A 25,989-nucleotide genomic window follows, 5' to 3' on the forward strand; every position below is an offset into this window, starting at 1 on the left:
AACTTCAGTTGCAGGTAAAATCTAAAATTGCCGTATTTTCCTTACGATAAGGCACTTCTGAGTATGCGTAACACAACCACAGCCACAGCCACTATTGCAGCTTCTATTCTATGCGACTTATAATGCGTTGCACCCTATATATGAAAGCCGTTTTAAAATAGGCCCTTCATTGAAGGTGCGCTTTATTCTCCAAAACGCCTTATCGTGCGGAAAATACTATAATTTGGACAAAACTAATAGAAAGAGCATTCAGAAAACAACACAGGCGCATTTTCTTCCACTCATTCTCTTGAGGGTCTTGAGGAAGTTAGACTTTATTTCAGTTGACTCTGTGTGAGACGTGTTGTACAACCTGGACTGGGTGCCGTCCGTCAAGCATAGAGCAATCACACAAATAATGGGGAGCCATGAAAAATCCTCACAGAAATGCCGTAGTTGAGCTTAGAAGCGAGAACTTTTGACTGTGACATAGTTCCTAACCACCGGGGCTGGAAGGCGCACGCACTTAAGAAAAAAAGGTTTTCTTATGATGACAGCCAATTGCTGTTCTATTACCTTCATCACTCCAAAAAGGTAAACACATGATAATTCTAGCCTTAGTCTGAAAAGGGGGCACTCAGTGAACGGTATGTAACATGGAAAAATGTGTACGAAGGTCAGTGGAAAATTAAAGTTTATTAAGGCAAAATGGCTTGAGAGGGCACTTGAGGTTTTTCCTATCAAATGCAGTGCTTAAATGACTCTGGACGATCTACCCAATCACCACCGCCACCCCCCACGCTTTGGAATTGCCAACAGCTTCACACACTCATCAATAGACCTGATGTGGAGTCATTGTGACAAGGTTTGCTACTTAAGGGACCTGTCTGAAAGCACTGAAGCTGAATTCTCAATGTCAAGGTTCAGTGCTCCTGACAAGCACAGGTTACCCCTCAATAATGTGCAAATGCAAAATACATGTCTTCTACATATGGAATAAGGACAAGTAATCAAACTTATGCTGGTAGTCACATCATATGAACATGCTTGATAAAATGGAACTGTTGTTTCACAGAACTCGAGATGACAAATGTGTATTTTCCACGTAGGAAATGGAAAGCGGAAAAAAGTTCTTTCAGCCATATTTTACAAATTATATTATTAATGTATGTTTAAATTCAAGGCAGGGGTACATATTACACATGCTTTTTTTGTTTTGTTTTTTTGCTTTGCACTTGTGACGCTAATAGGAAATCTACTTCACAGTAAGTCACTGATGCATGAATCCACTTTTCCATTTGCCATTCCGAGTTACACTGTGCCAGTTTCCGCAAATTGGGACTGATTGGCGAAAATTGCTTTATAGTTTGGTGTAATGGCACCACATGTTGCTTTGGCATACAAAGTCAGAGTCTGCAAATGCAATATTATAGTGACAGAAATTTTATGAAACACCATTGGTGTGGATGGTGTTTGAGTAATCTTTTTTCCCACAAAAAGTCATTTACTAGGCAGGTTTACATGCAGACTTTTTGGGTTACCTCAACTGAAGATCTCTGGTGAACTCTTTACATATGACGTGATCTTTTCTATTCTGGTGGATACATGTGCCACTCCTACATTTAACTGTAAACATGACACGATTTGTCAAGATGGAGGCACATTATCTAATTAAGCACAGCAATTGTGATTGATTTTACACTTTTATTAAAGCAACAGCTTGATAAAAACTAGTTACAAGTAATGAAAAAAACAGCCCTGTCTTTGCAGACCAGCACTGAATGGAAGAAGCCATTTACAAGAGCGTAAATGTCAAAGTCGCTGAGCATTTATGTCAAGAGACAGCATGCACAGACAGAACGCAGGCTGGCTAATCCGATTGAGTTGTATACATGACTTCTAATTAGAATGACAAAAGAAATGATTGTGATAATATTGTTTTATTGTGAAAAACTCGAATTACCTAAGTGCTTGGGTGACTGACTACATTTCACAGAGGCTCGCTGGAACTGCGTGAAGGCGGAGCGTGTCCTAGTTAGAACAGCAAAATAGTAGGCAATTTACTAAGTGTTTCATAAAATGGATTGATATAGTCTATTGAACATGCTTAATATTACTCATGTAATTTGATTAATAATTAATACAGTCCCGAGTTTTGAATTGGACTTTTGAGATCTGCACAATAAATGTTGTCAATATTACATTGCAGCAGAGCTCACCTTATTTATTTTTAAACAATTTCCATAAGACACATTTTTTTATGCATCTTATTTAGATTGCTATCGACATTTGGATACTAAGCTTCTGTTTACATTTGATTATTTTATATCGTCACACTACTGAATGCATTTCTCATTTGATGCTGGTCTGTTTCATGTCACTTCAAAATAAAGTGTGAAAAGCAGCCAATAGTGTGTTGGATATTTTTAAATAGAATCACTGAAAATATATCATGGGATTTTGTTATAATGATATAAAATGGCCTACAGCGTGATATTTTATTTATTTATTTATTTTCAGATCACACAACCTCGTAGTCAGAAACCAAACGCGTACAAAACTGACAGTGAGTGAGTTTCTTATTGAGGACGTACGACATGAACATCCTGGGTCCACTTTGGTCTATTCTGGCTGAATAAAAGCAAGTCGACAACTTTTACTTTTCACTTGGAGTTATGTGGTGGGCACCCAACTGTTCAAACCCCGACACAGAGGTCTATCTCAGGTTATAACTTACATCAGGGCTGCCCAAATCCGGTCCTCAGGAGCACTTATCCTGCCTCTTTTAGATGTTTCCCTTCTCAACATACCTGATTGAAATGATCAGCTCATCAGGAAGCTTTGCAGAATCTTGATCATGAAAAACAGGCTAAATAGGCACTCTGGAGGGCCGCACTTGGGCACCCGTGTAGGCATAACTAAGATCAAAACACCCAATGACAGAAGGGACTGACGTCCATAATTGGAAACCAATGTTCTTACCCATGTTGGCCGATTAAAGTGTTTCGCTACTGTACAAAGAACATTAAAACTCTCAGCTTCCAAGCTTGATTGCTTCAAGTTATTCTCTGCAGTGTAATATGCTCAGGAAAACAGGACATTGTGACATGAGGGGAAGCGCGGTGCTCTGACTCGCATTGCCTCTGGCCAGTTGAGTTGCTCGGAACACTCCAAGGCCAATTGAAGGGACATTCATTCAGCTCGGAGCTGACAGCAGAATGCTTGTTCATGTACAGAATATTAAGGACAAATTTTTGAAAAAGGCCAAGAAGTGCAAAGAAGCGGCGCTCATAAAAACACAATCCGAACTTGCAGAAATGACTACATTAAGTATTTCTTTCTTCAGACCGTATATCACTGAGCGATGAAGGTTTGTGAGTGCTTGTGGTCGAATTTTGAACAAGTGCAAAATATCTTTGCGACAAGAAAAAAAAAACTGTTAAAGAGAGTTTGTGAACTTCTGGCAAACACCGTTGCATCTTTGTTGCAATCTTGAATGAACCCTGATGAAGAAACAACATTAGCTGTAGGTGCAAACACTCACAATCCTGTATAGACCAGATTACATTTGCCAAGTAATGTACATTGCAGAGGAGCTTTGTTGACAAAAAAATCCATTTTGCTTTTTCCATTTTAAATGATGGTAGTGCAAATATTTGCCCGCTTTGCAGCAAATAAAACAAGCTCACACAGTAATCATGGCGGCAACAGTCATTTTTCTAAGACTTCACTCTCTGAAAACAGTGACTCTTGTTGTAAAAAGAGCTGACCTTAATAAATCAGTTAGTCTTGTGTCACATCTTATTCTCACTGCTTATTAGAGGTTGATGAAATGAATAAAATTATGCATTACCTCCAGTGGTGCCAGCATTCTATTAGCCCTCCCACTTCATTTGTACACACAATATACACAGTGAACACGCCTATTTATTTTCCCTCCCACCTTCCCTTGGCACAGCATAGATTGATTAGATATTGAAAGTGGTCTGTCAGCGTGTTTTAGAGAGGTACTCATCTGATAATGGATGCAACACCTCAGCCGCGAGCTAATTATTTCAGAGACATAACTTGGTTCTGCTGTCTTGCTCTCAGTGTTGGCCTCGTTGGGACATAAAGTCATAGAGCAAAACAACCCACAGCGACAGTCTGGCATGTCCATTCCGGCACCAAAGATTACCATTTGCTGTGCTCACTTACTCCAACTCAATATTTGCCATGATGATAAGTCAAGAGTGGCTTTTAGACTGATGGAAATGATAAAAATGGACGCCTACCTGATCAGCGACGGCACGGGCCAGTTTGTCCATTCGGGATCCTGCCTCTGCTATCTTCTTGGCTGCGTTGATCACATCTGAGGAGTTCTTGAGAGGGCCTTTGCCCCTGCACGGAGGGGAAAAAAATGCAGCTACAGAGGACATCCAGAGTAAATGCTATAAAATTTTATCTTGCTCTCGCTCGTATCCCGTAAGCTTGGGGATATTGAAGAGGATATTGGAAACAGAAACAGCAGGCTTTCAGTAAACACTAAAGCTGAAGCAAACACTGATCTAACATATGTCTCTCAGTCAAAGGAAAATTACAAAAATACCTTGATACAACGAAGGATTTCTGGGATTTTGCCTTAAAAGTCAAGTTAAGTCAAGTCAACCGTATTTATAGAGCACTTTCAAACAGCCATCGCTGCATACAAAGTGCTGTACATGGAGCGATTCAACATACACAATAAACAGTAAGACGAATCGGTAATAAAGGCGGTAGAAATCACCAAGCAGTAAAATCAAGAACAAATCTAAGTCATGCTGAGTCGAACGCCAAAGAATACAAGTGAGTTTTGAGGAGGGCTTTGAAGATGGGCAGCGAGGAGGCTTGCCGAATGTTCAGTGGGAGGTCATTCCAAAGAGAGGGACCAGCAACAGAAAAGGCTCGATCCCCTCTGAGCCTCAGTTTAGTTTTTGGTATTTCTAACAAAGACTGGTCCACAGACCTGAGGCGCCGGGCAGGTGTGTAGGGGCGGATGAGCTCAGAGAGGTAAGGTGGCGCGAGATTATTCAGAGATTTGAAAACAAAGAGGAGGATCTTGAAAATAACTCTAAAATGAATGGGGAGCCAGTGAAGGGATGCCAGAGTAGGAGTTATATGCTCCCTCTTACGAGTACCAGTCAAGAGGCGAGCAGCGGCATTCTGGACCAGCTGAAGGCGCTTAATGGAGGACTGGCTGACTCCAAAGTACAGGGCATTGCAGTAATCCAGCCGGGATGTGACAAAGGCATGAATTACTGTCTCAAAGTGTTCATGTGAGAGGAAAGATGAATGGATGGAAGTTTATAACCAAGGACCATCCACAGGCATGGCATAAAGAAAAAAAGGCTTTGAACATCCTGAGACACTTTACATATTGAGTGTCAAATGTGGGGTGGAGTCAGAACCCTGGAGCTGGTGAAGAAAATTTGCACTTTATTTTATATCTATATATGTATAAGAAAAAATCATGTCAATTCATGAGATCAACATTGTAATTAAAAGAAGATTAATAAACTATGTATGAGTTTCATTACTTCCCCCTAGGAGAAAAACATTTGCAGGGTTGAATTTTCAACACTGTAAAATGGACTGAGCTGAGTCTGTCCGTACAATGGCTTCATCACAACTATTTCCCCCCGCACTTCTGCACAGTGCTGGGAAGCAGAGTCATGTTTCCTTGACTTCAAAAAGCAAGTGAAGAGCAAGTAGGCTTGTTCAACAATACTTGACACATAGATCACTGTGCGTGGTGGAATGAAAAATCCAAGTGAAGGTAAGCATAAGCAAAACTGTGGAGCAGTGAAGGGCTGTTAAATTGTATTTTACTGATCTCTTGTTACCTGGTGAAGTCTGTCATTTCCATCATGATCATACACATCTGCTTGGCGAGCACAATAATGTCGTTGCCATTGTCATCCCATTTGGCCACCTCTGCGTCAAGCTTGCATTTCTCCTGTCTGAAACTCTCCACCTGCTCAGCAATCTTGGCCTTCTCCTCCTGGGGAAGCTGTGCCATGATGGCCTGCAAAAAAAAATAAAAATAACGTAACACAGTACTTGACAAGCAGAAGATGGGTTCTTCTGTAATAATGAAAGAGTTTTATACACTGGATGCCAGCAGAGAACAATTTAGGTGAAGAGGCGCGATAAGGAGGGAGCAGAAATGAGGAAAAAAGTGAACAAGAAGAGGGATTAGTGAAAAGAAAACGATATAGAGGAGGAGGCAGTTGTCGTGGCTTTTGCTCCTTTTTTATGTTAATGCACCCGACCAAAGTCTGCCCCCCCCAAAAAAAAAAAAATCAAAATTTTACATTTAATGATCGGACCTTTTGAAAACCCTTGACATCTTACACTCATAAAGAGATAATACGTCTTCTCTTTCACTTTTTTTTCCCTGCCATGCGAATACATTTTTTTCCTCCAAGCGGCCTTTAGGGGCAGGTACAAAATGGCATAAATCTTGTGGCAAGGTCACAGATGCAGTAAAAATCCTGTATTATTTGGGAGCTAAATGTATAATTATCTCACGTATTAAACCAGAGGATGAATAATTCATTTTTTTCCAACATTTTGCTAGGGTAGTGGGAGTACCCTCGTTTCCATTAGGTCGATTATATTGACTCAGGAAGCAGAAATAAATGAGTAGAGTTCAGAAAAAAAGCTACCCTTGTTTTTGAAACCTTGTGTATTATTAAATGTCCTGCCAGATTTTGTATTCTCTTACTGAAATAGTCACCCTAAGTTTAAATTCAATTTCATTTCCTCACAGCAAGGCTGGTATGTGGGGGTGCCGGGTGAACTCAGTGAGAAAGTGCATCACTTGGTTCATCATCGTCTACAAGAGGCGTGGGGAAGAAAAAAAACGAAACATAACAAAAGCAAAAACCTTGTCCAAAGTTTTTTTGGGCCATTATTGTTAAAGACGAGTTAGTGCGAGAAAAAAAAAAAAAAGCACAGAAAGAAAGATGAAGAAAACAGATGCAGTGTCCTTGAGCGCTGGCCTGGTGATCAGTGTGTGTGCACAGTGCTTAGCTGGGAAAAGACAGAACAGCATAATACAAACAAACAAAATTGGGCCCTCAAGGCCTGTTTGGAGTTCCGCTATTACTGATGCCAAAACACACAACATCAGTGTGAGTGTGCTCCCGTTAAACGGCATGCTGGGTGAGAAAACTGCGCAAATCTACATCTTCTTGACATGCATTTCCAGTGCATTGCATGTTGTGTGTAGAACTTATCTATAGATACACACTCCCATCCTTTCATTCGATTTGACACACACCTGAACTACGTGTTTTTGTCCCAGATACATACCACACAACCGGATATCGTTCATACAAGTACAGGGTGGCCCACTTAAAAGTAGCCCGGATTTTTTTTAAAATTAAAATATTTTTTTAATTTTTTTCAAAACATGTATTTAATTACGTGAATGTTACAAGTGACCCAAGTCTTTCCAAAACCTGTTTTTATTACTTACAGGTTACAAGAGATGCTGGAAGTGTCCCCCATTGACATCTATACATTTTTGAGCACGGCACAGGATGTTGGCTGATACTGACTGCAGCTCTGCTAAGGTGATGCTTCGGATAGTGTTGGTGATGTTCTGTTTGAGTTCGTTCAGGGTATGAGGATTATTTGCGTACACCTTTTCTTTTAAATTCCCCCATAGATAAAAATCGCATGAGGTCAGGTCCGGAGACCGTGGTGGCCATAACCCCTTGCTCACAGTTCGCTCTTCCGTAAAGACTTCATGAATGGATGCCAGTGACATGTGGGACGTGTGACATGTTGCACCATCTTGTTGGAAGAAGGAGTACATTCTTTCTTGTGGTGTTAGTTGCTCGTAAAACTGTTCCAAGATGCCCAGATAAACATCGGTATTCACTGTTGATTCAAAGAAAAATGGGCCCACTATCCGTGTTCCTGAAACTGCACACCAAACACAGATTTTCTGGTCATGTAGTGGTTTTTCGCGTGTCATGTGGGGATTCACAGAAGACCAGTACCGCGTATTCTGGGAATTTACGTATCCTGATAAGTGAAACCATGCTTCGTCCGACATAAAGTATAGCAGTGGGTCCAAAAGTCCGTCTGCAATGCTAGTCAGCAACCATGTACAGTAATTAATGCGTTTAGCTTTATCGGGCTGCTTTAGTTCCTGAACACATGAAATTCGGTATGGTTTCAGTTTCAGAGAATTCAGTACACGCTGACATGTCGTTCGTGATACACCAACTTGCTGGGATAGTCTCCGAGTTGACTTGTGAGGGCTATTTGTAATTCGCTGCTGAACATCACTGACAACTTCGGGCGTCCGGACTAATTTAGGTCTCTGCTTCTTCACGTTTGCGAGAGAGCCAGTGTCTCGCCATTTCTTAACCAGGCTCTGAACACAACGTTTAGCCGGTGGTTTTGTTTGTGGGTACTCGCGAGTGAAGGCCTCTTGTGTTTTCTTAATTGATCCGGTTCGCACATAGCCTTCCACAATCACTATTCTCTGCTGCAAGGAAAACACAATTTTCTTGAGGTATGGTACGCACCCGGAGAAGGTAGGAGCACTACTGTTCGTGTATAATCTAAAACAAACAAAAATTGGCTCAGCGCCAACGTGTATAACCGGAGCAGTTTTGGAACACTTCCAGCATCTCTTGTAACCTGTAAGTAATAAAAACAGGTTTTGGAAAGACTTGGGTCACTTGTAACATTCACGTAATTAAATACATGTTTTGAAAAAAATTAAAAAAATATTTTAATTTAAAAAAAAATTCGGGCTACTTTTAAGTGGGCCACCCTGTACAATCATATTCATCCATATTCAAATCGCAAAATCATAGATAAGAGTTTGCATGTTCTACACGTCCATGCCTATCGCAGCTATCTTCGGGCAGGAGTCGAGGTACACCTTGAACTGGTTGCCAGCCAATCACAGGTCACACTGAGACAAACAACCGTCCGCTCTCACAGTCACACCTAGGGACAATTTAGAATGTTCCATTAACCTGCCAAACATGTTTTTGGAAAGGGAGGAAACCGGAGTACCCAGAGAAAACCTACGCAGGCACGGTGAGAACATGCAAACTCCACACAGGAAGGCCAGAGCCCAGATTTCAACCCTGGACATACGAATCAGTTAACCACTGTGCCTCCCTGATTTTTATAATAGTCATAGTAACTCCACACAGGAAGGCTGTAGCTGGAATCGAACCCGGTACCTCTGCACTGTGAGGTCGACGCGCTAACCACTTGTTCCACTGGGCACCCATTGTTGAATCCATTTTGAACATTTCGGTTATCATCATTTAGCTACCATGCATTGCCTCCATGCAGGTATGGTGGCCCCTCAGCTTCCACTTGAGTCCATAAGTATTTGCAATGCATGACATAGGTTCAATAAACATAAAAGAAAATCAACTCTGCACCTATCGGCCTTTTTTCTTTCCATTTTGCAACAAAGCAGAACTGCGTCGTTCATGAATAAGTCACGCATGAAAGCATTTGAGTGAACATGTTGAAGGGAATCAGGAATTGATTCGTTCCTTTCCCAGTTCAGTTAAGCACAGCTGTGAGCATGCCAGCGGGAGTGAAACTGCCACGGTCTAACACTCTTGGAAAACCTGGGCGAATAACGCAGCCAGCGAGCAGGCAAGGGAGGGACTGTACTGAACTCGACTCGTGATTCGATCATGGTGAACGGACGGCAAGGATTACTCAGCGAACAAGCACCGCTGGTGATTATGCCCTGCACTGATGCTGCCCAGAATTATTAGTTTTCTGCCAATGAGAAATATGCATCACACTGACACTAATTCCACCCTGAGTGATTCTAATATTTACTTCATCAAGAGGATGTACGGGGCTTCCAACTGTTACGGATTGTCCGTATTTTGTGGGGGCACTCACGGGAAACTGTTGGACTATAAGCATTAAGGGCCCGGTAGTCCAGTGGTTAGCACGTCGGCTTCACAGTGCAGAGGTACCGGGTTCGATTCCAGCTCCGGCCTCCCTGTGTGGAGTTTGCATGTTCTCCCCGGGCCTGCGTGGGTTTTCTCCGGGTGCTCCGGTTTCCTCCCACATTCCAAAAATATGCATGGCAGGCTGATTGAACACTCTAAATTGTCCCTAGGTGTGAGTGTGAGCGTGGATGGTTGTTCGTCTATGTGTGACCTGCGATTGGCTGGCAACCGATTCAGGGTGTCCCCCGCCTACTGCCCGGAGACGGCTGGGATGGGCTCCAGCACCCCCCGCGACCCTAGTGAGGATCAAGCGGTACGGAAGATGAATGAATGACTCACGGGAAACTAACTTGTTACGCGTGTAAAATTGATTGTTGAAGATATTTTCAAAAATCATGGGTCACATATGCACGCAAACCAGTTGCTAACAAGCAAAAAGAGTTCATAGATAATTGCAAATTTTATTTGACGATACCCCAATCGCAGACACGGACAGCATAGTTCTGCTGGTAGGGTCCTGTGACGTGTGCTCACTCATTAGCAGCTGAAGCAAGCAGAAGAATCTGATGTTAGCCAAAAGCTAATGACTTGAGGCTAACTCCGATCACTGCTCGCCTTAATACAGTCCTATCAGCAGCGAAGAACAAGGGTGGCGACACAACGTGAAGCCTCATCGCCAGATTATTATGTCTAATAATGCTTAGACAACAACTGCTCGTGAAAACTGAATTCAAAGGCGACATGACGCTTTACAGCAATTGTTTGTCAAAATGGCAGTTGTCTGATGAAAGTAACAGATGTAAAGGCTTTTTTGTTTTTTTAGGCTCAATTATAACGAGTAAAGAACCATAAATTGCATTTGAAAGTGCTTCGAAAGGGGAGGAAAAGTGACATTTGCAGTGGAGAGAATCAATTTCTAAATTTAGAGATCTAGTTTTAAAGAGAGTGAGTGTGTTGTCTGGTACTTCAAGTCACTTTGAAATTGGTGTGACAAAAGAGAAAGGAGGACAAGAGGGAAGAGCTTGGAAGAAGCAAAACGAGACCGCCGAGGTAAACGCAAACCAAGTGAGACAGCACGGGAGAGCAGCAAGGAACTCGGTGAAACCCTCCCTCGCTCCCTCCTTCTGCACTCTCTAGAATTCACTTATCCTCAAATCCCTTCCACGACTTTACTGAGAACAACAAGAAGTAGGCCTCGAGAGCTTAACATACTTGCAAATCCAGCCGAGGGAGTGTTGTGCCAATACACACAGCGAGTCCGTCTGTGGGGATTAGAGCGTTTTCCGGTTTTCTTCACCGAACGCGGCAACACAAAATGACTTTAATCTTGATTTATTTCAAATAAATTGCCCAGACACTGGAGAGTTCAATTTTATGGATGACCTATCAACGCTGTCAACCAATCAGTGTGCTAAGTGTTGCTCTGAGCATGCTTACGGAGTGGGTGGAGTGATTCATCATTCATCCATACCGTGCTATAGGTCCAGTGTTTCTGCTGTGAAGACCAAAGTATCTATCATAAATGAGTGCATCCGTCTCATCATGCACAATGCCTTACTGGAATAACACAATATGCATGCACGAAGTAGAACAGCAATGTCAAAGGGGACGATCACTTCAAATCACCACATGTCAAGCCTCTTGGGACTCTCCCACGAAAGTTATCACATGCCACATCTTTCTCCAGTAACACATTCTGTTAAATACTCTAAGATACGTCCCACGTGTCAGGCAGAACGTAAACCTCAGTTGGCCCATGGTTGTTGCAATGTTGCAAAGGTATTATGTGTCCTCTTGTCCGATCCCATACAAACACAGCTCTGCAGTATGCATTTAGCATTGCCATGAGAGGCCAGGGAGGGTTGTCCTGACATGACAGGCTGGGGCCAACTGGGCACATCACCGGCGGTTTGCGGCAAACACATCTTTTATGGATGTGCTAGTCTTATGCATGTGTAAATGTTTAGTCTCCGAGGGCATGAGAGCGTCTAATGGTGGGAAGCAAGCAATATCAGTTAAGACTGTGCGGGCGCAAGGCCACAAGTATCGAAAGCTTTTCATAATCTAGATTAAATCCTAAATCAAACAAATCAGTTTGGTTCACGCTTGCTGGCTCACCGTCAACGGCTGTTGCGTTGAGCCACGTCAGCCTTACATCCAATTTATATCACAGCCTTCACACCAACACGCGATGACAAAGAGACATGCTGTGACTTTCGACTGTTCCCCAAATGAGCTGCCCACTCACAGCAAAGCTGCCTGCCAGGAAAACTAGTTTGGTGCTGTGAAACAACTTTGCGTGGCAGAGCTGGTGCATTTAAGCTCAGATGGCTCGACAATGTTACACTGCAGGAGCCTTAGTGGGAGTGTACAGTACAAACGACTCAAAACACTTCACACCCGGATCCCCGCAGACTCCCCGGAGCTATATTTTGCCATCCAAATGCCAGGTTCTGTTCATTCGGTTCATGGCCGGATTTCCAACTTGGTGATCTTCAAACTTTTTGTTTTTGAATTCTTTGGAAGAGTTGAACTAAATTATTGAAAAGACAAAACTTGCAAGGGTTTCTGCACAGATTAGATATGTGAATGCTGTTTTACTTGGAACAAAACACCAGAACCCAACATGAGATTCAATGGTGTGATAGTGTTCAATAATAGAGCTGTCACAGCAGTATCATTGTCATTCTCTTACAATCCAGCTGTTCCTTGTTCGGTACTGATGCAATGATGGCATTGTGCACATAAACCACATTTAGATACCCAATGCTCCTGTAATCTTTTTCTTCCTAAATTAACAGCTCGAAATACAGTCGGTGAATGTTTGCTCAACTCTAAAAAGTGTGTGTTGTTCTGACAGGCCCCAGACAGCAAGATAATTTTCTATTTTGAGAATGAAACCCAAAGACTACGAGCATACTACATACTACTTAGCATGAAAATATGCTAAGAATAATTATACATATATTTAGTCAAGAGTAGAGAATTTACGTGCTATTATTAAGATGCAAAAGTAATGGCAAGGGAGCAGAGTGTAATTGAAACAACTTTATGTGCAGTTCCACACTTATTCATTTAGCATTTAAACATGCTGAATTTAGCATCATCAAGGCTGTTGCAGCTACATCGTATTTTTGTTTTGTTTTGTCAAAACTAAAGCTAAGATAAGGTAATATTTTTAAGCACCATGAAGGTTAGATAGTTAAGCAAATTTTACAAGCTCGGTTGTGCATCATGTGTGCAGTAACTTCAGGTTAAAGTACCGGTACACTGGTTTATAGTAGGAGAGGGAGAACATTTTGCATCTTCCATCGTCTTGGTAACGCAGTACGGCATATCAAAAGACAATGCTTATTGATGATATGGTATAAAACCACTCAGCTACAATATGTTTGCCCCATAGTTTTATTTATTAGTCTGTTCTTTGTGCATAAACCTGATGCACAGAGCATGAAGGCCAAAGCAGTATAATGCAGGCCAGCCCCACCGAGAGAGGCATGGGGCCAAGTTGCCCGCTAGACATTTACAATTCATTCAACATGTAAACACACCGCTAGAATTTTTTTTTCTACAGTTTGGGGAAACAAGTACCGATAAGGTCCCAACGGTTGCTAAGGTGGACGCCAGTGAAATAAAACCATTGTGCATCAGCCCTGGCATGGTAATCTATTGTATTGTGACATCTGAGAGGAATTTTCTTAGGATTCCTTTAAAAGGATTGTATCAATTTTTCTTAGGCGGATACCGACTTTCGTCAGAAAAAGATACAGATGATTGATAAATCTGCTGATGAATAAAAAGTATATATCATGCATAAAATAACGCTGTTGTTTTTCCACCAATGCATTTCAATGGGCGAGGATATTTATCCATCCCATAATTGTGTATCATATTCAACACACATTTATTTTATTATTATGATTATTATTATTATTGTTCAAACCAGGGTGGCCCGGTGGCCAGTGGTTAGTGCATTGACCTCACAGTGCAGAGGTACCGTGTCCGATTCCATCTCCGACCTTCCTGTGTGGAGTTTGCACGTTCTCCCCGTGCCTGCGTGGGTTTCCTCCCATATTCCAAAAACATGCCATGCATGCTATGCATGTTTTTGGAATGACCCTCAAAATTGTCCCTAGGTGTGAGTGCTTATGGTTGTTGGTCTGTGTGTGCCCTGCGATTGGCTGGCACCCGGTTCAGGGTGTCCCCCACCTACTGCCCTAAGACAGCTGGGATAGGCTCCAGAATGCCCCGCAACCCTTGTGAGGATAAAGCGGATCAGAAAATGGATGGATGGATGGATTATTGTTAAAACAAACCGTAACTTTTGGTTGTGTGTAAAATAGTGACAGCCAGGTCAATTAATCACAAAACGAGCATTGCTAACCTAAGCTTTGCTTGTAAAAATTACCATTTGCTTTGTTTTGAATGACAGGTCTATAAAATGAACTTTTCAACACATTTCATCAAACTTCCAGTATTTAGAAATACCATGTTATGGTATAGCTGTATGTGTCACAAATCCCTTGTGGTCAACTGCTGTAAGAGTACATAAAGCGAAAAATAAATCAAGCAAAAGCATATTTACTCCATTGTGTGGCATAATAATTGAGAAAGGGATTGTTTACTTACCCGAGCACTCTGTCCAGCGATAAGCTGGTCATCTTCAGTCTGGACACTGGTCCTACTGCGAGTATCATAGTCCTCTTGTTCAAAGTCTGAGTCATCTTCCAGCTCCTCTGGTGTCTGTGACAGGCATCAGAGAAAGAAAGAAAATGAGCAGACCTTATAGACAATATACAACGCCGTTATGTAAATTATCATTTGTGCTCAGTGGAAACTCTCAAATTGGATGCTCCAGAGGTGGTACAATTCCGAATTCAAACCAAATGGACAGGCAAGAAAAAAAGGTGTGCTGATTAGATTATTACTCCAGCAAACTTCACAAAACGTATGTGTTGTTTTGTTGACAGTTTATACCTAAGAATGACAAGTATGTGACTGAAGAATAACGTGAGAGGAGAATCAACATATGTCATCACGTGTGATCAAACTTCTAGTGCTGTTTTTGTAGTTTTCAATGTTTGAAAAATGAATACACTCATTTAACAAATGAAGACTGATTTGTGAAACTGTGACACAACATCGACGTACCTCCTTCTTGGTCATGAAGTGAAAATTGATTCATTGTGTTTACATTTCAAAAATAATATTGCTGCAAGCGGCTGGCAAACCAGTTCAGGGTGTACCTCGCCTACTGCCCGAGGTCAGTTGGGTTTAAGCTCCAGCATGGCCGCCATCCTCAGGAGGATAAGCGCCTCAGATATCGAATGGATAATAACACCGGTAAACCTATGTTCATACTTTTTAGAGTGTCATTTTAAAACAGCCCATAAAGTAACTAAAGCCTTTTGTATGTGTTGAAATGATGTCCTTTCCTTGAAAATACAAACAAACTGAAGATCACCTCATTCCGCCGCTTACATTTTTTGTTCAAACAAATGTTGAAGGGATAAATAAACCATGAACGGAATCTGATGCCAACAACTGGACAGGTTAGTGCTTCAAAATGTGTGGAAATTGTTTCTGAAGGCGCTATGCGGCAGCCACAACTCCTCAAAAGATGACTAATTCTATGTCTAGAAGGACATTAGAACTGCATGAAAAATCGCAGCCCCCTCATTAATTTAAATGGGCCACGATGTGCAATGCGATGTAATGAGACATTGCACTGTGTTGTATAATCACACCTCATCACCTGCTGATCCTTATCTTGCATGGTACATGAGGCAATTCTACTGTTACGCTTGGGGCCCGTATTTTTTGTGATGGACTGAAAGATTAAAAAAAATATACTGTATATAAATAAACAGACTGCCATATAATGGAAGAAACCTGAGTGAATGCTGAGAATATATGAGCACACAACTATATCAGTACGCCCGTCGTGAAAACAAGAACCCGACCAACATCATGATGGATGCTCACATTTTTGGTCGGTAAATTTCCCATTTTACACCCAAATTTCAACTGGCTCACGGGTACTCTGTGAGAAGGCAGACATTGTGTAACATTCATCGTCTGGATTTTATTTTTGTCAGTTCAGGACTCAGAGTAAATATACTGTATATACTTTGACATTTTATGTCAGCAATGCACATGATTTTTTTTAAACGGTTGATTTAAAAATTCAATTCATTCATCCCTGAAAACAATTATGATAATTTTGCATTAAACACAGTTTGGCTGGTGGCCTAATACACTTGTTCAGCACTGTAAATAGCCAGTTTTTTTTCACATTTTTTTGGTCTCACTGCATCTTGATGGCATGTCTTAATGGATATTTAATGGAGTGATCTGTCTTGTTGGTCGGACAGAGAAAGGCACATCAGAATAGCCACGAAAAACAGTGTAAACACGAATCCATACGGCTTTGCATTTAATGAATTCATAGTTTCCTGCTACTCTTTTACGTGCATACGCGCCAACATAAAGGGGAAACCGAGAGCTATGCTTTTTAGAACTTTCATTATAATTTTATCCTCTTCTCAATAACTACCTCGAAATTCTGAATACCGTACTATGGCAAATTGGTTTCTTAATCTAACGGCAGCTCATAAAATCTGTGCAGTAAAAGAAATCCTAAATACATTTTTCTCATCTTAAGTGGGAGCAAAATAAGACCTATAACAATATGCGCTCATAAAGCCTTATAGCTGTCCTCGGTATATGATAGACAAACAGAGAAAGTTGTTTCCTTGTAGGAAGAATTAGAACATGGATGGGATTATGAATCCAGCTGGTCCGCGGAAGTTCAAAGCCGCCTGTTTTACATTATTTACCAGCATCAAATTATTTTCCATAATTAGATTTTTTTTCACAAGCTGCACCGGGAAAGCTTCCAGCCTGCATAAAGTTGAATAAATGAATTACATGGTGACTAGAGAAGGGCCGGCTCGGGTACAGAATGCTGATAGTTTCCTTTCAGAGTGCAACGATCACATTGTTATTCATCTTTCCTATTGTGATACACAGTTAAATGACCTGCAAGATTTACTGCACGCATGCGACGTCTGTGAAATGAGATCTATTAATGTAATATTTGTCAGTGCTGAAATGTTATTTATCCCAACCCAGGAGGCCATATGATGCCTATAAATACAACTTTATTCATAAATACGTGTCGTTTCCTATAAATAAATTCGTAACAGAAAAATCTTGTGAACAGCATATCTTCGACATGATGTATTGCTTTGATGGATCGACATCTGTTTTTGAAAGATAACACTGTTTGACAGCAAATTTGAACCAGAGATGGCTTTCTGAATCACAAGTATTAGGGGCTGCAAATTAAAAGCCAAAACGATGAGAATCATGAAAACTAAATTGAAACAGTCAAACACAATAAAATATCATTTGATGAGAAAGCATGAAGTTACAAGTAATTAAAAAAGGCTTTATGGCAGAAGAAAATGCTTCCAAACATTTCAGAGTATCAGGTTTTAATATGACAAAATGGAGGAGCGTATTGACATACCCTTATCATGAGGACAGCTTTCCTGATGTCCCGGACACCATCATAGACCAAACGGGATGCATCGATGAATTCATTCTCCTCAAAGGCCTGTGGCGGGTTTGTACTCAGCGCCTCGATTGCTACTTCCACTTGTTCGGCAAAACGAGGCATGACTTTAGGAAGAAAGTGTGTGGGAGAGATTTAGAAACTTTGCAGTGAGGGGTAACGTGACACTCCATTTGACATACAGTGCAAAATGTTGTTTTGCGTTTAGTAAGTGCCAACGATTCCAGTAGTAGTACCATGCATTTTCCTTCGGGTGAATATTTAAATACACTTAGCACGGAGACTCTGTACTACTGCAGTAAAAATAGTCCCTCCAATGATAATTTGAAAATAGCATCCTGACAGTCAGATACCAGAGCAAAGATGTGTCACAAAACAGCTTCGCTAGCTTTTCAAAGGAGGTTGACTTGCCATCTTAACATTGTGACCTACGACTCGACGCTGTCGACACACAATTTGATTAAAGTATAAAGCTTGACGAGTGCTAAAGAAAGAATCAAAATAAGCAGGTAAAACAAAGTGAGCTCTGAGCTCTGAAAGGCTGGTTCAAGGATTGGGTCATTGTTTATTTGTCGCCCCATTATTATCAAAATACAATAAAATACAATACATGCGGATTTAAATCATACAAGTGGTGGACGTTGCAGAGTATTGTAACTGTTTTCCCCTTTGTAAACATTGTGAAATTATCTCACCGCAGTACAGCCTCTCTCTTGTGCAAGATTTCATCTAGGCTAGAGAAGTTATCACTAGTTTTTTGCCACGAAATGATTGTAAATTGCAGGTGTGTTTTTATGTACACAGTTGGTTGGAGTTTCCTGTTTGTGTGGCACACGCTCCCGTGCCATTTATTGCAAAGAAGAAGAAAAAAAAAAGCCAACTTCGCCTGTCAAATCACAAGGCCTAAGGAGGAAAAATGATCAACACACTTTGAGCGGAACAAAAGCCAGGCAGTAAAAAGAAAATTCCTATTTGCCTGTAAAAAAAAAAAAAAAAAAAAAAGGTTGGTCAGAGGTGATGGAGGCGATGCTTGTTATGTGTTCAGTTGAATTGTGTTGAAATTAGAAATGATAGCTTACAAAAGGAGAACACCGGTGGCTGTTGATACAAAAGAACAAAATCATACACTGTTATTGAATACAGACCAAGACAGTCTCATTGTCATTTTGCCATAAATCACGCAAAACCTTACGACTAAGAGTTATTTCGCAGTGAATTGCGCAAGAATTTATTTTGCACTGCATGGCGGGAGGACGAGAGAGCAGTAATAAGTGCCAAGAAATCATATCATTTTTATCGTCTTTGCTCATCAGAACTTCAATGTCCATAGATTTTATCCCAGTTTTTTATTGAATGAACTACATCTTCATGTTCATTAGTGAAGTTTAGATGTCCAATTATGAACAAAATGCCTTGTTAAATCACGATGTTCAGGTCGAAGGCAAGTCAAGTCATTCCCAAGTTTTTGGGCAGCAAGTCGCAAGTCCAAAAACAGCAAATTTAGTCTGACACGAGTCAAGGCATATGACTCGTTTCCCTCATCTCTGAAACAAACCCACAAACCCTCATGCACTTTCTCAAATTTATGTCTGTCACCTGTCATTGCTTTTCAATAATAATACAAAATGTTGCCGTCGTTTCCCTCCATCTGACCATTCATCAATGATTTTCCGGGTAATATTTTTTTTTCTTTTATAAGGTAGGCTACATTGTGATATGACGTTTTTTTTCTTCATTAAGAGATGACAGAATAGTTTTTGGTAAAAATTGTCAGAAACCGTAACAATTTTTTAATCAGGTTGTAGAAGAGATGACAACAAACAAGTCAGGGAGCTCAGCGGGTGTCCGCGCACATCAATGTGTGTGATTGTTTTCATCTTGACTGACTTTCTCTTCGTCGAAGATGAATGACCTGAATCAATTTGTCATCTAGCATTGCAGGTGTACACATTTGAGGCATACCTCTTTTGGCATTAAGCTATGTCTCAACAAACATAAAAGGCACTACAAAATCTCTCACTTCCTTCATTTTTAATTTAGTTTAATCCACTTAGTGGAGCAGCATAAAATAGGCTTTTGGGAATTGCTGGGAAGGCATTTTAAATAGAAATATTTAAATTTCTGCAAGCTCTTAATGAGCAAGGTTGCTGATGGTAAGGAGCAATTTCACTCATTCCGGTTGAGAAATGATGAAGGGAATTAAATGTGACCATGTAGGAATGGATTTTTTCACCCTCCAGGCTTAGGCACAGTTTTAAGTAGGAAGTTACGCAAGAACAATGAAGAACCCCTAGTGCAGAGATGGCGTGCCCCTGTGAGGTGTTTAACAAGCTCTAAATAGCGCAACCCATTTTTTAACTCTTTTTTTTTTTTAACTCATCCTCAATTCCACACGAACACAGTTTGAGTCGTGAACAGCAATCATACACACGTCGGCATCAGTCCTGAGTGCATGGGAAATGTTTGCCTGTATCTCTCGGTGCATATGGAGTCTTTTAAAATTATATTGCTAAGCCCGAACAATGCTTTATTACTGAACAACAGGTTTATGAATTGAACACCTTATAAAGACCACCGCAACCAGGAAGCAGAATGTAGCTAACGGAAACAAAATACAGTACGGACCAACCATCTATTCATTGTTCAAAACTGCCTGTCCTCATTTCAGTCACAGGTAACTGCAGCCTATCTCCGCTGACTGGAGGTGGGACATCGGGTAAACCCCAGATTGGTCGACAGTCAATCACAGCACATAAACTGTTTGGACAACCAACCATTCACATTTACATTCAACTAACATGCATGTTTTGCGGAGTATCTGGACAAACGGGAAAACCTCTCAACAGAGAAGTTCTAACAGACTTTCAAACCCACAACTTGCGACTGAGGCGGAGTTGCGAACCACCAACTCGCCGTGTTGCCAATTGCCATATGTCATTCAATACTTACCGGTAATATTTGTTTGATTTTAAAGCTCCTCATTAAACTATTTTAAACAAATGTCACCTCAGTATGCTTGAGCCCTTTCAGGGACAGCGGTTACTTAGTGGACAGCTTATCATGTTGTCACATTACAGGGTGGACGAAAGGGTTAATCATCCACTCCACATAGCACCGTGTTTACCTTTTGTAAAGGGAACACCATTTTTGAACGATTTTGGCGAACAGACAGTATGAAACGTCTCTCTTTCCATTACAATGATCCCCACATGTACAGACATGACGTGTGGGCCACGGGGAGAATGCAGTATATGTTATTACTCACTATAAATACTGACTAAATCCCATTTAACATGCCCCAATGTAATAACTAGAAGTAATGCCACCGCACCTCTTGTAATGGCACACTAAGTTAGGCCATTTATCAGTTTTTTAATCTACCCTCTCCAGGCACCACATTAATGATTGACTTTAAAATGTGCCGCCCTCTTTTTGCAGAGGAGATTAGTTTAAACATGGGGAGTTACAGTAGTGGGCAGAAAAGTGTCTTGTAAGAAGAAGGGAGGAAGAGGAGTTTGACCATAACCACTTCCCCATTAAGCTATCGATTCCTCCTCCTCTCAAGGACACGATTCAATCCTGGGCCGATGTGTAGATTGTCTGTCAAGAATCTATGGCTCAGCTATACACACACAAGAGTCGTGCGCCTTGGCTGCAAGTATTTGGCCGGCCCATCCATCTGATCACATTCAATATAGGACAAATTGAGACAAGGTCAGAGGTTAGGCAGTTGTGATAAGTGTCCTACTGTTGATGTGGATATTGTCACAAAGATGGACAAGTAGTCATGGATGTAAACAAAGACAAAGTTAAATGACAACTGGTCACATGCAAACAGAGATGGATGCATACACATAGGCTGGGTGAGGGAGAGTCCATTCAATGGCAACTAAGATATTTATGAAACATAAAACCCATAAACAATTGCCACATCGGTAGATGGGATGTGTCACATTTTGGTGAGAATCCGAACAAAACCGCACATGCAATAATACATTTTTACTCTTTAACAATTTGGTCCACTTGCATCGGGGCCAAATAGGGCAGTGAGCAGCCGACGTTGAGCAGATGAAGCTGAAGCTGCTGGTCATGGAACAATCCGGTCTCACATGGCAAAGGTTAATGAAGAATGTCTTAAGATTGTTCGGGTCTTTGCGAACGTCTCTTGAGAGCGATTCTAGTTAGTCAGTGTGTGTCTGAGGAAATGTTGATGATTCATCTCAAAGGGGATTTGCGAGGTCTGAGGTCAGTGACATTGACCTGAGCGTGGACCTGGCTGGATGGGATTGGGATCAGGGCTCTCAAATTGTTCCTCAAACTGTTCCCTCAACGTTGGAAGCATAAAATTCTCCAACATGTCTTGAAGGTAAATAACTAAGACACGGGTTTAACGATTATCGTCGAATAGTTGAACAAATCCATATCAATGCTTTGGTCCACTTGGCACATACTAGATATTCCAGAGTAAATGTTTGAAGCATGCGCCCCACAAAGAAAGGAGGATGGGGGGAGGACATCACATCAATGAATTCCACAAAAAGCTCGAAACACTTAGTGAAATCATTGGTGACAGCTATTGATTTTCTGGAAGAGTTGAGTTAATTGGACTTGGTACCCTCTAAAAGTGTGTGGTCCTGCATCCCTATCCTTTGTTCAGCGACATTGAATCATCTTTCCCACAGCTATAGATCTCCCCTTGACTGTGATCAAATCCATAGACTTCAGGTCTTTGACGGAGTGAGGGAAGCAAAAGTTCAGGAGGATCAATAAGTGCTTCATGGTCCAGATCATTTGTGCATTGTAGCCCTTAAAAACAGCCCAGCTAGAACCACTAAACTTAGACCACAAAACAAAAAGTCATTTTTCTTTTTTTTTTTTTTTTTACATTCAAGAGCCAACATGGGACAATCATGTTTAGTATTTCCCTGCGGCAACATTTCAATGTTACCATGTAATTAAGACTCCCCTAATTTACACCAACTAATGCAGTTTAGCAGTTAATAAGTTGATAGATAATTTAACGGACAAAAATATTCCTCGAACCAAAGCTGACTGAACATGACACGAAGAGTAAATATACCCGCATACTCTTTCATCTAGTGCAGTGCAGCTCTGAAACCAACAGAAAATGTTCAGGCATCTTTTATTGTGACTTTTACTGCCACTTGGATAGAATGCTATGTGCTAAGCGACAGTGTGTTGTACGACTTCAACTATCAATATCGTAGGGAAGCTGACTGTATTTTTCAGTCAAAGCTCTGGGGAATACGGTGCGTGATGCAACCGTACGTGTTAGATAAGATCCCTAAAAATGACGACGACAAACTCAACAAAAAAGAAATACACATAGAACGCAATGTCAAGTCTGATGCTCCTGTTAACTCAAGCTCGCTACTTCATGGAGGATTAATGGAACAGCAGCAGAATATTATCGTCTTAATGTGAGACAAGGTTATCGTCATATGAAATTAACCTAAAGTGCCCACTGTACTTTATCAATTAAATACCTCAATCAAATGAAGAGAACCATGCAATAATAGAAGCGAATGTGCCTATGACAGCATCGAACGAGTGCTGCAGGAGGTCCATTATGGCGGGTGTCGGTGCCAGATGAGACTCAGACGGATGACTGTGTGAGCACGTGGCTGAACTGATGCTGTTCGCAATTTATCAACTCGCTGCAAGGATAGATCATTGGTTTGCCATTTATCCCCCGCACATGGTGGCAACAAGGGAAACAATAGATATCGTATCGTATCGTATAGTATAGATAAGTGGCAATAATGGGAGCAGCAGAAGGAAACGAGGAACCTGTGGGTGACAATAAAGAATCAAACCATACAGAGGGCTGCCTTCCCTAGAAGCGGGATTGCAATCTGATTTGAATCGCACAGACAGGTAACTATTAAGTGCCATCTCAGCTCTTCCCATTTGCTTATTCTGCCACTGCAAATGGTGCATCATGAAAGTCTACCACTTTTTGCTGGTACATTTTTTGGATCCTGCTGTAGTCTTCAGATTACCAGCAGTTCGCCCGGACAAGGAAGTATACAGCTATGATTTAAAAATAAATAAATCGCAGAACATAAAATGAGTAAACCCAAGGGCACGCCAACATGGACAGGTAGCATCCAGGGATGGTAAAACAGCCAAATAACCGATTTTGGGACACTGAACATCAAGGCAGGTGTGTTCATAATTTACTGACGTCACTGGGAGATGGACAAAAGCCACTCAATTTGCATGAAAATGTCGAACACAATCAATGTTTTTCAAACAGACTAATGAGGGTGGTTGGCAATGCCACTTTTATTGTTTTAACATGCAGATGAGCCCTGAACGATTGAGTTCTAAGACCTCTGCCTGGCAACGTGCAAATCATTAGTTTTCGTATTGCTATGCAATTTATACTGCTGCTGTTGGAAGAGACATTCAAATGAAAAATCACAGAGCGGGTAATAAGTAAGACAATTGGTGCCAAAACACTACCTGTAACAATGAATACACCTTGAATTAAACGTGAATGCATTTGTAATGTACTAACCAGTTTCAGAAAGAAGCTTGATGGACTCCAGCACACGCTCAGTGTAGACGCCCGGTTCATAGTTCTCCATCTCCGCATTTATAATATGCACAACTCGAGCAGCTCGGCCCCTAATCGCTCCGGCTGTTCGGTCCAGAGTGTCCACGTCTCCCTCTTGAAGCGCAATGACGCATTTGTTTACATCCTCAAGGATGTGGTTTTCTTGAAAGAGGCGTAAATAAACAGTCAGTGGAACTGAATGACGTCTTCTCATTTATCCACTCTCCACTGGGTTTATACCTGACACAGACAGGAAGTCATCCACCGAAGTGATGTCATCCACGGCTTCGGTCAAGATGCGCACTTGCTTCTCCCACTGGTCCTTGAAAACATCCATGTTGTCCTGGGCTACTTTACTCTGAGGTCTGGCAGCCAAAGTGAGGGCAGCATTGATAACCTGTCAAGACAGAGAAACTGTCCAATACCATCGGCTCTCCGTGTTGAAAGCAAAATTGATGCTCTATAAGTTGTAATTTTACCCATGCCTTTCAAGTATTTTAAAATGTAATATTTAATTGTCCAACAAGATCTTCAGCCAGAAAGTTTAATGCTTGTATGTACTCTGTCGGGTTAAGCTTTTCAAAGTTAGACGCTAGCCTTCTCCCTTAATGTGCAGAGAGATACTACTGCGCATCAGATAATCCATATGAATTTGAAACCTCATCATCTTATTTGTTTCACACAAAGTTGGGTCCTCTGAGAAAAAAGGTCCACTGTTAACCCTGGAAACAATGGATTGATTTTAACTTCCACTGGTGCTTACATCTTGAGAAACAGCACTATAAAATCCTCCTACACATTATTGATGGATGGCTCCTCCATTCTGCCATCCTGGATTCTTTAAGTCTCAGCTCCAATCGATTTGGTAAAAAAAAAAAAAACGAAAACAAAACAAAAAAACAGGCATCCTTTTAAAATGCCTTTTGGACATAAGCACTCAACGCAGGACTTGTGCGAATGCTTTACGACAAGGGGAACAAAAACTCACCTGTGGACAAAGGCTATCAATTTGGGTTGCAGCCATTCGAACCAGCTTGACACCCTCTTCATTATTAGAAATGGAGCAAGCCAAGTTGGCCACCTGAATAATGAAAGACAAAAAAAAAACGGGGAAAAAATCACATCTGCACTATTTCATCCATCCATGCATTTGCTCTCATGGCCAGTCTGTTGCAACTCGCACATTCACACAAATGGACAATTTAGTCATCAATGAAACTACCATGTCTGTTTTTGCAATTTGAGAGGAAGCCCCACACAGGGAAAACCCAACAAGAGCAGGGGGTGGGAAATGCAAACTCCACAGACTGGAAGGCCTAAATCAAGATTTACACCCAGAACCTCTTCCACACCGTGCTGCCTTGTGATATTTCAATTAGCCTTGTAAATCTATTCTGCCTTTGTTCTTAATGTGCGGAGAACAGTATGGCACATGTTTGGGTTGTCCATTCTTCTGTTTTGTAATTCTGAGGACAGGGGGTAGAGTCACACTGTACTCCGGAAAAAAATGATGTCATAAATGCTGAGTTCAACTCAGGCCATATGTACCGGAACATGGTATGCACAGATAATGTCAATAGCCACAGAAAGCATAAAGTATGCTATCCCGGATAAAGAAGTGTAAGCTTTATAAGTTGCCATCTCGAACGCGCTTGGGATGCATGACCACAAGTGAGACGTCCCGTTCGCTTGCTGTAGCGAGGCACTTTATGCTTTTAAAAATTTAAATTCCAGACACAAGTCAGTGCAGTCCATTTAACTGCAGGTCAGGCTAATCGTGATACCCATTTCCCCTGGCATTATGTGCTATTTTGTTGTTTGTGGCATAAACACAAGTTTAAAACCTGCAATAATAAACTTTTACATCTCTT

The 25,989-nt window shown here is 41.2% G+C and overlaps 1 protein-coding gene across 1 annotated transcript in view; it reads right to left on the reverse strand.

The window, feature by feature from the left end:
• ctnna2 (catenin (cadherin-associated protein), alpha 2) overlaps positions 1-25,989 on the reverse strand; it is a 207,827-nt gene that overhangs the window by 8,786 nt on the left and 173,052 nt on the right. The window contains exons 10-16 of the mRNA XM_052084847.1: positions 25,107-25,199; positions 24,359-24,515; positions 24,080-24,280; positions 17,491-17,642; positions 14,586-14,699; positions 5,841-6,022; positions 4,254-4,359 (exon numbers count right to left, since the gene is read on the reverse strand). Coding sequence (XP_051940807.1) covers positions 4,254-4,359; positions 5,841-6,022; positions 14,586-14,699; positions 17,491-17,642; positions 24,080-24,280; positions 24,359-24,515; positions 25,107-25,199 — 1,005 coding nt within the window. The remainder of the gene's footprint in view (positions 1-4,253; positions 4,360-5,840; positions 6,023-14,585; positions 14,700-17,490; positions 17,643-24,079; positions 24,281-24,358; positions 24,516-25,106; positions 25,200-25,989) is intronic.

Source organism: Hippocampus zosterae, chromosome 13 (genome assembly GCF_025434085.1).
Source record: "Hippocampus zosterae strain Florida chromosome 13, ASM2543408v3, whole genome shotgun sequence".
NCBI lineage: Eukaryota > Metazoa > Chordata > Actinopteri > Syngnathiformes > Syngnathidae > Hippocampus > Hippocampus zosterae.